At 40.9% G+C, this 11019-nt stretch overlaps 2 protein-coding genes and 1 pseudogene across 3 annotated transcripts; 1 reads left to right on the forward strand and 2 right to left on the reverse strand.

Moving 5' to 3' along the window:
- Nucleotides 1-2402: 2402 nt before the first annotated feature.
- On the reverse strand, nucleotides 2403-4964 carry LOC111667508 (methionine-R-sulfoxide reductase B1-A-like; annotated as a pseudogene). Its single transcript, XR_015438279.1, has 4 exons — nucleotides 4762-4964; nucleotides 4524-4666; nucleotides 4298-4412; nucleotides 2403-4198 (listed from the first exon to the last, which is right to left on the reverse strand). The product of XR_015438279.1 is annotated as a methionine-R-sulfoxide reductase B1-A-like (transcript).
- A 98-nt stretch (nucleotides 4965-5062) lies between these two features.
- LOC111667507 (methionine-R-sulfoxide reductase B1-A-like) lies at nucleotides 5063-7229 on the reverse strand. Its single transcript, XM_023423232.2, has 4 exons — nucleotides 7074-7229; nucleotides 6299-6441; nucleotides 5928-6042; nucleotides 5063-5758 (listed from the first exon to the last, which is right to left on the reverse strand). The coding sequence occupies exons 1-4, from the start codon at nucleotides 7126-7128 to the stop codon at nucleotides 5739-5741; spliced, it is 333 nt and encodes a 110-aa protein (XP_023279000.1). The 5' UTR covers nucleotides 7129-7229; the 3' UTR covers nucleotides 5063-5738.
- Nucleotides 7230-7828: 599 nt separating this feature from the next.
- On the forward strand, nucleotides 7829-10806 carry LOC111667505 (uncharacterized). The gene is made up of 2 exons (XM_023423230.2): nucleotides 7829-8121; nucleotides 8458-10806. Exons 1-2 carry the CDS (start codon nucleotides 7938-7940, stop codon nucleotides 9627-9629), a joined length of 1356 nt encoding a protein of 451 aa, XP_023278998.1. The 5' UTR covers nucleotides 7829-7937; the 3' UTR covers nucleotides 9630-10806.
- The last annotated feature ends 213 nt before the right edge of the window (nucleotides 10807-11019 follow it).

The raw sequence follows: 11019 nt of genomic DNA on the forward strand, positions 1-11019 counted from the left end.
GGGGCGGGTGGGAGCGAGACCGTCTGTGGCATCATACCCAGAGAAAGACTGAGGTAATTACTTTCTTCTCCGCAGCAGCACTCAGCCTCTGTCTGCGTAAAGATGTTTTTAGCATGCCATAAACCTCTCCAGACGTCAAAGGCCTCTGACATTTCTGGACCCGCGCTGACACAAATATGCCATTTTCCACAGTCCATCACTGCTCTGACTATCCGTGAACCGAGCCTCCTTCTAAATCATTCAGCTGAAATCCAAAACCGTCCTGATATTTCCATACTCTGGAGACGGCACATTTGATAAATGTTTCCTGGCCTCTGGCACACTTTTATCTGAGGCTCCATTTGATCATTCTTACCAGGCGCAGACTCTGAAACTAATACAGCAAACACAAAGTAGAAAAGAATAGTTGTTTGACATGATCCACACGGTGTCTTTCTGGATTAAAGCGCCCACCTTTGAGGCCTTTCAAACCCCCTGTAGTCTCTGATCAAGGCAGATAATAAAAAAAAAACAGTTGAGATGTGGGCACACAATCAGCCAGTCTTCTTCTCCTGTTTTAAACCTTCTCTCTTATCCCTAAGTCAATCCAGCATCCTCAAAAGTAAGGACCCCTCTCCCTGATCTCTGTGAACAATACCAGTGCCACACACCTCAAGTATTCCTTTGAAGCCCTCAGACCAATCCGTGCTGCTGTCTTGTGGTCCTATCTCCCTGAAACAGATCAGAGTGCAGATAGCGAGTGATGTTTGCAAATACATATGTCCAAACCAACCCCACCGTGTGTTATTGAAGCTGGTGGAGCTCAAAAACAGGAAGGTGATCATGTGATAAAGATGACAATAAAGCAGCAGAAGCCATTGAAATTTCACATATTGTTTATTTTCACACTGGAAGCCCTCATACTTGTGATTTTACAAGGCACTTTTTGGTTTTGCGGTGCCAGTTTGCATTCTGCAAAACGATCTCTCACATGTTTAAACTGTTGACATTTTGTTGGAATGACCAAAATTTGAGGTTTCCCATTGTTTCTTCCTTAATGTAATTGTGTTTTTATTACTCCTCATTCCACATTTACAGTGTTTATAACCAATACGACCCGTCAAGATATGCGTTTCATATACCCACACCACATAAAATCTGTTTATATACTCAGTAAACTACACATCATTTCATGTTGTGGTTCACTGCTGGGGCTGTCAGAGAGGATGGGCAGAAATATTCTCATTTTGGTTTTCATAGGCTCCATCTCTCTCAAACACATGTTGTCCGGACAGAATTACAACAATGCCCAACCTGGACTGCCTTCAGTTTCCAGAACTTTCCTTTGATCCAGAGCATAAATCACATTCCAGGGTCATGTATAAAAGCTTTGTTTATCCTTTCATTCATTACTCAGAGGGAGACAGATGTTTGGCCCAACATGTGTGTGTGTCTGAAACATGTGGAGGGCAGCCCCACCATGTATGGATGGAGACATCATATATAGTAGGTTAACTCACATACTGCAGATATTACTCCCTGATGAAAGGAGTTTCCTCTATTTCTGTTACAGTCACGCATTCAGGAGCTTTATTCCTCCCACAAAGTGATCACAGCTCCCGTGGTGGGTGAAGCAGAGCCACTGGATGACAGATGTTTTTAGGGAACATTACCTCAATGAACTTGCGAAGGATGCAGAATGAGACACTTTTTCTCTGTGGCTCAAAACAGAAGCAGGTGCAGTGCCCGTAAACATCCACATCTAAGCAACAGTCTCATATAGGTTACAATTAAAACAAGATGTCCTGCGAATGAGTCAGTGGGACACACATGTGTTTAGTCGAACCTCGAAGCCCGGCCTTCGGGACTGCGGAAGGCTTTGGAGTAGTAGTGGTTTAATGTAATTAAGGATCATGTTTGCTTTACAAGCAGGATGAGCCCCAGAGGTCAATGGAAGAAAAGTGGGGTCTGTCTCATGATTCCATCAGAGGATTACCACTTCCTCCTTCCTGTTTACTTCCTCTCGGCCGTACAGCTGTGCTCAGATGCCAACCAGAAAGTGTTCCTCCAGATAGCAAATGTTAATTACGGTCCTGTGTTTTGAGCAATTTCCTTTTCCTCTCCTTCTCACATCTAGTTTATCTTTGTGTTTTCGTCCGTGTCTGTCTCTTGCAGATCATCCTTTCTCAAACTCCCCCTTTTCCTCCTCCAGACTTCACCTCCGATTACAGTTTAGTCTGTGTGCCAGCTGCAGCGATACAACAGAGGATATACGAGAACGATGTTTAATCAGTCGCATGGAAGGTTTTTACTCAATTAATGAAGAGCTTGAGGTGAGACAACATTAGGATCGGAGCTGACAGTCGGAGAGATGAGAGACTTTGAATATACGTGACACATTTTGAAAAAACACTGAAAAAAACTAAAACAAGACTACTCTTTAATTAAAACACACAAAAGCACATTACACTCACACATTTGCAACGGCTGCTCCCCCTGAAGTGAAATGAAGCGTTTGCATCATATAATTAATCAGATGATTTGAATAAAATAGTCTGTGCCTTAAATGCTTTACTATCCATGAATGTTTGCACTTCCTTTCCTAATCCTCTTGCTGACACTGAAGCTTTTCATCTATACCCCTCTGATCTTCCAGCCTTTGAAATGAGCAGCTCCACACCTGCTCATCCCAGACACTTAAACAGCACTGGAGCTATTGAACGTACCCCCCGCATCCTCACTTTGTTTAGAATTCCACCACTCCACTGGCCGAGAAATAGGTTATTGAGTTATCTAGAAAATTTCGCCGAGTAGAAAAACAGAGAACCTCCTCACATCTCTAACACGGACTGATTAAAAACAGCTTTTTTGTCCAGACATCTCAGTGAATCTGCTTTCTAAAACAGGTCCCTGGCATTAGGGGGGACACGGCAAGTGGGCATATTTCTTGCAGCATTTCCTGCTGTTCAGATATTTACCGTAATCTTAATCAGTTGATCTTGGCAAGTTAATTGAGAATGTAAAATAAATTACACGCACAAAGACGTTTTTTTGTGATAAAAGGTACCATTTCCTCATTAAACATGTTTACAGGCAGGAATTCTCTGCAAATAATCAATAAATGAATTTAGTTAAAAAGGGAAATTTATACAAGTGAAAAGACAGCAACCAAAAGAAGTCGCTTAATAGTACTGTAGAAATGGCTTTTCTGTTTATTCTAGTCGCAGGATATTCTCCTTTATTCACAACATTAATATGCATACTCATATGTTGCAATGATGTACAGTATTGTGCAAAAGTTTTGAGCACTAAACAGATGTTTAGACTCTTATCCGTACCACCAGGGAGGCGTCTGATCAGTCCAAAATTAATTCTGCGGGAGGACAACGACCCCAAACACACAGCCAGACTCATAAAGAACTATCTTCAGAGACAAGAACAAGGCGTCCTGCTACAGATGGTCTGGCCCCCACAGAGCCCTGATCTCAACATCATGGAATCAGTCTGAGATTACATGAAGAGACAGAAGACACTGGGACAGCCTGAATCAACAGAAGAACTGCGGCAAATTCTCCAAGAGGTTTGGATCAAATTACCTGAGTGCAAGTGTACTGAGGAGAACTGGTGATGTTTTAAAGGCCACAGCAAATATTTACTTGATTTGATTTCTTTTTCTGTTCACTGCAAGTTAAATAAATAAAGAACATTCATGGCATTATTTTTGAAAGCAGTCTCACTTGACTTTGAGTGCCTAAAGGTTTTGCAGTGCACTGTAAATATTTGCATAAAGAACAAACTATGTCCACATTAACTAAGTGTTTAATATAGTTGATTAAAGTTTTTTTTAGGGCAGATAGCGCCATCAGCTGATGGAAACATGCAATTGCACCTCTGAGGAACAATTTGAGGTCCGTCATGCACATCACGTTCAACGGTACATTGCAAACAATGTGCAAAACTAAGATAAGCAAGCTCCATCATCTAGGAAGAGTTTTACTCATAACTGTTAAACATCTTAAACTCTTTGCCAGAGAGGGAAATTAAACATTAAAGTGTACAATACAAATGAATGTGGCTGAGTCCCAGTGAGGCCAGCGTCCATCAGTGCCCGGGAGACCTATAAGGCTTCATCCCAGAGCACTTCATCCACTGTCTGCACCTGCAGCAGCAGAAAACTGCCCTCTCCTTCACAGCTCACCTTTCTGTCCATCAACCTTTTCTGTGGAGAGAGAACAGTTCAAAATAGTGGGTTAAAGGTGGATGATAAGGGTGTTAGCTACGGTAGAATTAGCTACATCAAAAGCACTCGCGGGCCCACCTTTAGGGACGAACATCAGTGAGCTGCTGAATATTCAGAAGCGTGACAGCCCATCTCTTGGTCCATCATACAAGAACTCATGGCCCAGTCCATTGCCACACTTCCCACAACAAACCTGGGTATTTAAATCCAGAAAGTTCAACTCAAAACTCTATACCTAGATCACTTGATTAATAAGAGGTAAAAACAAACAGTCAGCAGTGCTACTTTGGGATGGGCAATCTACCTTTACGGGTCCCCATGCTTCAGGGTGTTTGGACACACTGTCCCCATGGATTGTTTCTGAGAAGGCCGGCCAAGGAGAAGAGTGCTCGAACTTTGACGTGCTGGAAAATAGCTCGTGCCCACATTCTGAACACACATAAATACCTGAGAGCCAAAGAAAAAAGCCATGAGCTTTTATGTTTACTACACTGGGACTTGTTTCCCCTTGACGTGCAACGTCACACTTCTTTATCACTCACCAGGCTGGAAGTGATTTTTATATTCTTCTCCATTAGAAAAAGAACAATATGACATTTCCTCCATGTCAAATGTCTCAGTCCCTCAAAACCAAAAGTAGCTTCCCTTCAGTTAGTTTAGAAAGACGTTTGCAAAGAGTCACCCAGCCTCAAATGTCAACAGCTCTGTCCTGCTTGTGTAACACCTGATCTCATTCTCATTACTTCCACATGATGGCAGTCGTGTCAAAGTAAAGCAAGTGTGCCTTAAATAGAATGATGACATAATTAATATGGTAAGAGAGAAAAAAAGCAACATATTACATTCTTATTTAGAAAAAGTCGTTTAATTATCAACAGCAAGTATTTACCAAAATATATAGGGAGAGTATTGTTTTTATTATTTAAAATATATTTTATTTAATTTTTTGCATATTATTCATTTTGATACATTCACATAAAGCTCTTGAAGAGTGGTGTAGACTGCATCAACATTATTCTATTTATTGAAAATAGCATTTATATTTTGTCATTTTCTACTAATTAATATAAAGAAGATCATGAGTATCTTTGGAAAAGGTTCATCTAGTCTTAGAATCAGTTTTGTAAGATGTTGTCTTTCTGGTATATTTGTTCATTTACCTTCACAGTTTTGAGAAAGCAGTAGAGGTTCAGGAAAAAACTGTGACGGTAAACAAAAAAACAACCACCTGTAGTCTCCCGGTAAGAAATAGCTTACAGAACCATGAGAAGTTTCGATCAATGTAAAACTGATGAGATAGTGATGTGTGTCGTCAGTGAGGTTATTCCGGTTACTGAGTCTGTGATGATTATATAATAAAAAGGTGATGAGACCCGTCCTCTGTTCTTGCCATTCAGTGAGGCCACCATTCATCAGAGGCCTGGTCCTCCCAGATTGGGCTTTATCCCAGAACTCTTCATCCACTGACTGCACCTTCAGGAGCACAAAGTCCAGCAACACGTACCACTACCAGCTCACCTTACTGTCCATCAACCTTATCTGGGGAGAGGAAAGAGAGACAGGGAGATGTGGGGTTGTGTATATAGGAGGATGCATTATGACACTCAAGCTCTGTTTGCTCACTGGAGATGTGGTATCTGCAGTAAAATACGTAGGTGTATTATTAGGGCCAAAGTTATAAGTTCTGTTATAATATGACTGTTTGTACCTTTAGGGACGAACTTCAGTGAGCTGCTGAATATTCAGAAGCGAGACAATCCTTTGGTTGGACCGTCATTCACAAACTCATGGCCCAGTCCATTTCCACACTTCCCACACCGCACCTGGAACAACACATCATACACCTGTATCAGGACTTTGTGCATTTCCATAGAGTTGTCATTTAATGCATTTGAATAGCCCTCCACATGAGAAGTTCTTAAAGGGTTTTAAGTTTTTTACAACCACTTAGTAGCATAACATCAATTGCTTTAATTGAGGACATGAGTATGACATTATAAGGCGCCTGGTCTAGAAATAAATGTTTACACTCAGCTTCCTCTGAGAGGTTCAGTTAATAAACAAAGTAAGTGATGGTACCTTGTATGCTCCAGGTCTCTCCTCATGTTTGGACACACTGTCCTCCTGGATGGTCTCTGTGAAGGCCGGCCAGGGAGAGGAGTGCTCATACTTGGAGTGGCTGGAGAACAGCCGGTGATCACACTTGGAACAAACATAAATCCCTGAGGAGTAAAGGATGGGAGATGATGGCTGGTGTAGAGCATGACGAGAGAACTATTTTCACACAGATCTTACTTGACATTACCCCAGCCCAGGCTTGACATCATGTTAGTGCTATGTTAGTATCTTCTAATCACAAACGCTTGTGATCCAGTTTTATTTCTGTGACTTCCCTTTATATGTTTAGTGAATTTATCATAATCATTGGTGTATTTTTATTTATGTAAAGGTGTACTTCTTACTCGGAAATCTAACTTCTCACTTTGAGATAACCTAGATCCTGTTTTGCAATACAGTTGTGTAACCTAAACATGGGTTACAAAAGTTAACGAGTTTAGGTAACTAGTTTTTTCTGCATTTCTTCAGGATTTTTTTCTGCCAATTAATTTAGTCGCATGTGACCATGTGTGCAGTGTCAATCCCTTCTAAAAGTTGTTATTGTTAGCTGTAGCTGACAGGAACAGGAATGTATAATTTAGTCCGACACACACACAACACACACACACACACACACACGTTTGCAAAGTTAGCCAACAGTGGCTAGCTGGTTATCGTTAACGCCACTTCTTGCCTAACAGCAACTGTTATGCAGAAATTTTTAACAAAGTACAAGAAGTCAAAGTCATGAAAGTACCTGGTTTAAAATGGTCTTTGAAGACCTCCCCACCGAAGAAAGAACAAAACGACATCGCTTCGTTTTCAGAGTAGTTATATGTTTAACCAGCCTCCTAGTCAGAGCAGAAGAAGTTCTTCAGCAACAATAAGACTTCCGGTTTGAGAGTCTGACCTTCAAAATATAATCAGAGAACTTCATGGTCTATCTTTGCGAATAATTGTTTACAGTGTCTGTTTAAAAATCAATTAATAAACTGCATGCATTCTAAAAATCTATTATAGATTGAATAGTTGCATTGCCCTTTAATGTATGCATTAATTAACTCAAAGTAAATATAATAATAAAACAATAATTTTCGACAAATGGATGACAATTAATTATTTCTCCTTTTATGAAAACTAGTCGTCAATAGTACTGGAGACCACGAACCACCAGTGGTCAACAAAAACTGAACAAAACTTTGTTAGGATAGAATTTATGGCAGAACTACTGAATCATGATATAGAAAGTAGCTGCAGAGTGTATGAAACAATGATTGAAGCTGCAAAATGTATTCTTAAACAAAACAGACAAATAGCCTCTACAGTTAAGAGGCACTTATTCAACATACCTTCAGTTTTTCCAATAATGTTCACTTGTCATCTTGCAGTTTCAGATCAAGACTTCAACCAAAATCAATTTTTATTATAGTGACTTGAACTTCCATCTCGAGTTGGAATTGACACTTTTATTGTGAACGACTCAAACCGGATGTACCACTGTGGCTGCTGGCAGATCACAGTCTGTAGGACTTGATAGGTTGGAGGTGGATTGGCAGAGTTAATCTTGTTGTTTTCCAGCTACTGTCGCCGATGTTTTTTCTCCGAGACTCTCTCCGGAGACATGGACGCCACAATGTTTCAGCTGAGGTCGTTTGTTCACCAGCGGCTGTACGCAGCGGCAGAGGAGATCCTCGGAGAGGTGGAGAAGACCATAACGTTAGCGCTGTACGAAGCCGAAGTTAGTCGATCTAAAGAGGAGGTCGAAAGTCTGCGACACCAGCTGGGCCTTTTGCGAAAGAAATCAGGTTTGGGACTGCTTTAATATGCTGTGTGGTGGCATTTTCATATGCAGAGGTAGCTGAAGAAGTAGCTTAGGATGTTGCTCCTCATTTACGCATGCGCGCACACACAGTCCACTCACCAAGTGCTGTGAGAGCTGCAGCATTAGTGGAAATACTTAAGTACTGTACACTGAATATGTGAGAGCCTTACAGCATCAGCGGAGAGCAGCACTTTATCAGAAGGGTTTGAGAGTGTCCATGCAAAGTTTTTTATATTGTGTGTATCTTTCATAAAATGACTCACTTGAAATGGTAACACTACAGGCTGCTGGGTAACTTTTATGTCTGTCCCTTTTGTAGCTGCAGAGCCTCCATTGACCAGCAGCACCGCAGAACATGAAGACCAATGTGACACCCCACTGCTGCCAGAAAATCCGGGACCCTCAACTCCAGAAGAATCTAACTTCAGTCTGAATGCTGAGTTACCAGGACCCTCACAAACCAGCGCGAACCTGGACAACAATAACTGGAACTACTGCATGGTTGAGACAGACTTCAAGATGTCAGAGATAAAAGAGGAGGAAGTTGAAGATGAGAATCAGACACAGGAGATTGTTTTTCCTTCTCCTGAAATTGTGAAAAGTGAGCCAGAGACGCAGGTATCATCTGAAATGGAGCCCCTTTCTTTAGACTGCTCTGCAGCTCAGAGTGAGAACAATGACAGTGATGAGGAATTGGTGAACAGCAAAGGAGAGCAGACCAAAATGATAAACAGGGAAGAAAAGATATTGCAAGGGCAAAGTGGCAATGATGATAAGAAGGACGACGCAGTATTGCCTTCTGCTAAAGGTCAAAAGGATCGCAGTTTTTGCCATTTATGCGGCAAGGGATTTCAGTACATCGGCTCCTTGATGAAGCACATAAAAACACATGAGAGCAAAACTGATTGCACTGTTTGTGGGATGACACACCAGTCTACTAAAGAGTTGGTCACTCATTTGAAGGGTTGTCACAACAAAGCATATTTTTGTGACATTTGTGGCAAGACTTTTGCCAGTAATCGTTGTCTCCGGCTGCACGAAAGAATACACACGGGTATAAAAGAGTTTGCTTGTCAAGAGTGTGGCAAAACATTTTACCGGAGAGAGCATCTCATTGTCCATGTGAGGACCCATTCTGGGGAGAAACCGTATCACTGTGATATCTGTGGAAAAGCATTCAGTCAAAGCCAGAACCTCACAATTCATAAAAGAAGTCATTCAGGGGAGAGACCATATCATTGTGGCATGTGTGGCAAACTTTTTAACACTAGCAGTCACCTCAAAACACACATGAGATACCATTCGGGAGAAAAACCGTACCCATGTGATATCTGTGGGAAACGTTTTCGCCAAAGTGGACAGATGACGAGACATAGAACCACACATACAGGAGAGAGGCCATATGCCTGTCATGTTTGTGGCATGAGATACAGGTTTGCACCTAATCTCAAGGTGCACCTACAAACTCATGAAAAGGCGGCTGCTGAGTGAAAACAGTTAAATGAACCAGACAGACCATCTCACAGATTGAGGGTGAGTTCACAGGAAAGGTTTACATGCATGGTATGACTCCCCTTTTGGCCATTTTTGAGTTTATATACAAATCATATATACTTACAGTACATTACTGCCAGACGTGTCCGAAAGCAAACCATAAGTTGTTAAACTTAGAGATACCTGAGTTAAGTCATGTCACCATGAACATTTAGTCAACTTTTTTCTATCTGAAAATTGAAGTTTAGCAGAGCTGTCATGGAAATTAGCTGAGTCTTATCGGGCAAAATAAGTAAAAACACCTGTATGGGTGTCCCGTGGGTGTGCAAGGCTTTGTCCGGTGCAACGCCAGTGTTGGTATTCTGGAGCTTTAACTGTCTGAACATAGCAATGTGAAGAGATTCATGAGCTAATATCCATGTTAGCAAAAAATGTGACTGACAAATCTTCAGTTTGCTTTATACAGCAGTACATATTATTGCTAAGGTTATTTACAATTGATTGTGACCATGCTTTAATCATTTTTACTTGCATACATTCATTTGGCTTTTTTTTTTGTCTTATATCTTACTGATACACATCAGTTCAGTGTTTTCAATCCTAGTACTCTACCACCTGAGCTGCAGCCAGCCCATTTTTTGATCAGTTGGTTTTACATCAGACATTTACACACATTTATCCAAAGCTAAATGAGGAAAGGAACTGTGTGCGTGTAAACTTATCTGATGGTGTAAGATTGAGGTAATTTCATCTAAACCATGCATTGTGTCTGCTGAGGAAGCACCCCCCCCACCCCCACCCCCCCATACACACACACACAATGTGAAAGCCCTGTTGTGATGTTTCTGATGAGGTAGTTTCATTTTTGAAGAACAGTTGGAAGAGCTGCTTTGTCTGTTATGTTACCAAAACAAAAAGCCACACCATCCAAATATGTTTATAAATCCCTTTAGGCTTCTGTTCTACATGTTTTAGTCCGTTGAAATATAATAGCACTTATCAAGAAGGTTAACTGATCCCCATGGGTAAAACCTGTTTCCTTTTGATGGTCAGAGCTGTCTTTTTGCACATTTCATACATATGTATTTTTGTATATTGTTCTGTGTAATATCTTCTAGTGGTGATACCAAATTTCCACGTGGGGGACAATAAAGTTTAATATCCTATCATATTACATTACAATAGTCTGTTTATCTTTTCCTGGCTGTCCAAAGTCCAAAATATTTACACCAATATTATCCTTCAATCCATCCAAACAACTAATACTCAGTTCAAGTTCACATTTTACTAAGCAGTAATCATACAGCACATTTAGCTTAATATACGGACAGAAAACTCCAGAAACACATCCAGTTTTTAACCATTTTTTAAAAAGTGACAAATGGAA

This window comes from Seriola lalandi, unplaced genomic scaffold (genome assembly GCF_002814215.2).
Source record: "Seriola lalandi dorsalis isolate HSWRI2012SDOR001 ecotype SW California unplaced genomic scaffold, Sedor1 jcf7180002054690, whole genome shotgun sequence".
Classification (NCBI taxonomy): domain Eukaryota; kingdom Metazoa; phylum Chordata; class Actinopteri; order Carangiformes; family Carangidae; genus Seriola; species Seriola lalandi.

Bases quoted from the DNA above. Each gene is read 5' to 3' on its own strand.
- LOC111667505 (XM_023423230.2), top strand. From the start codon at position 7,938: ATGGACGCCACAATGTTTCAGCTGAGGTCGTTTGTTCACCAGCGGCTG. The intron at 8,122-8,457 runs GTTTGGGACTGC...TCCCTTTTGTAG, and splicing joins CCTTTTGCGAAAGAAATCAG to CTGCAGAGCCTCCATTGACC.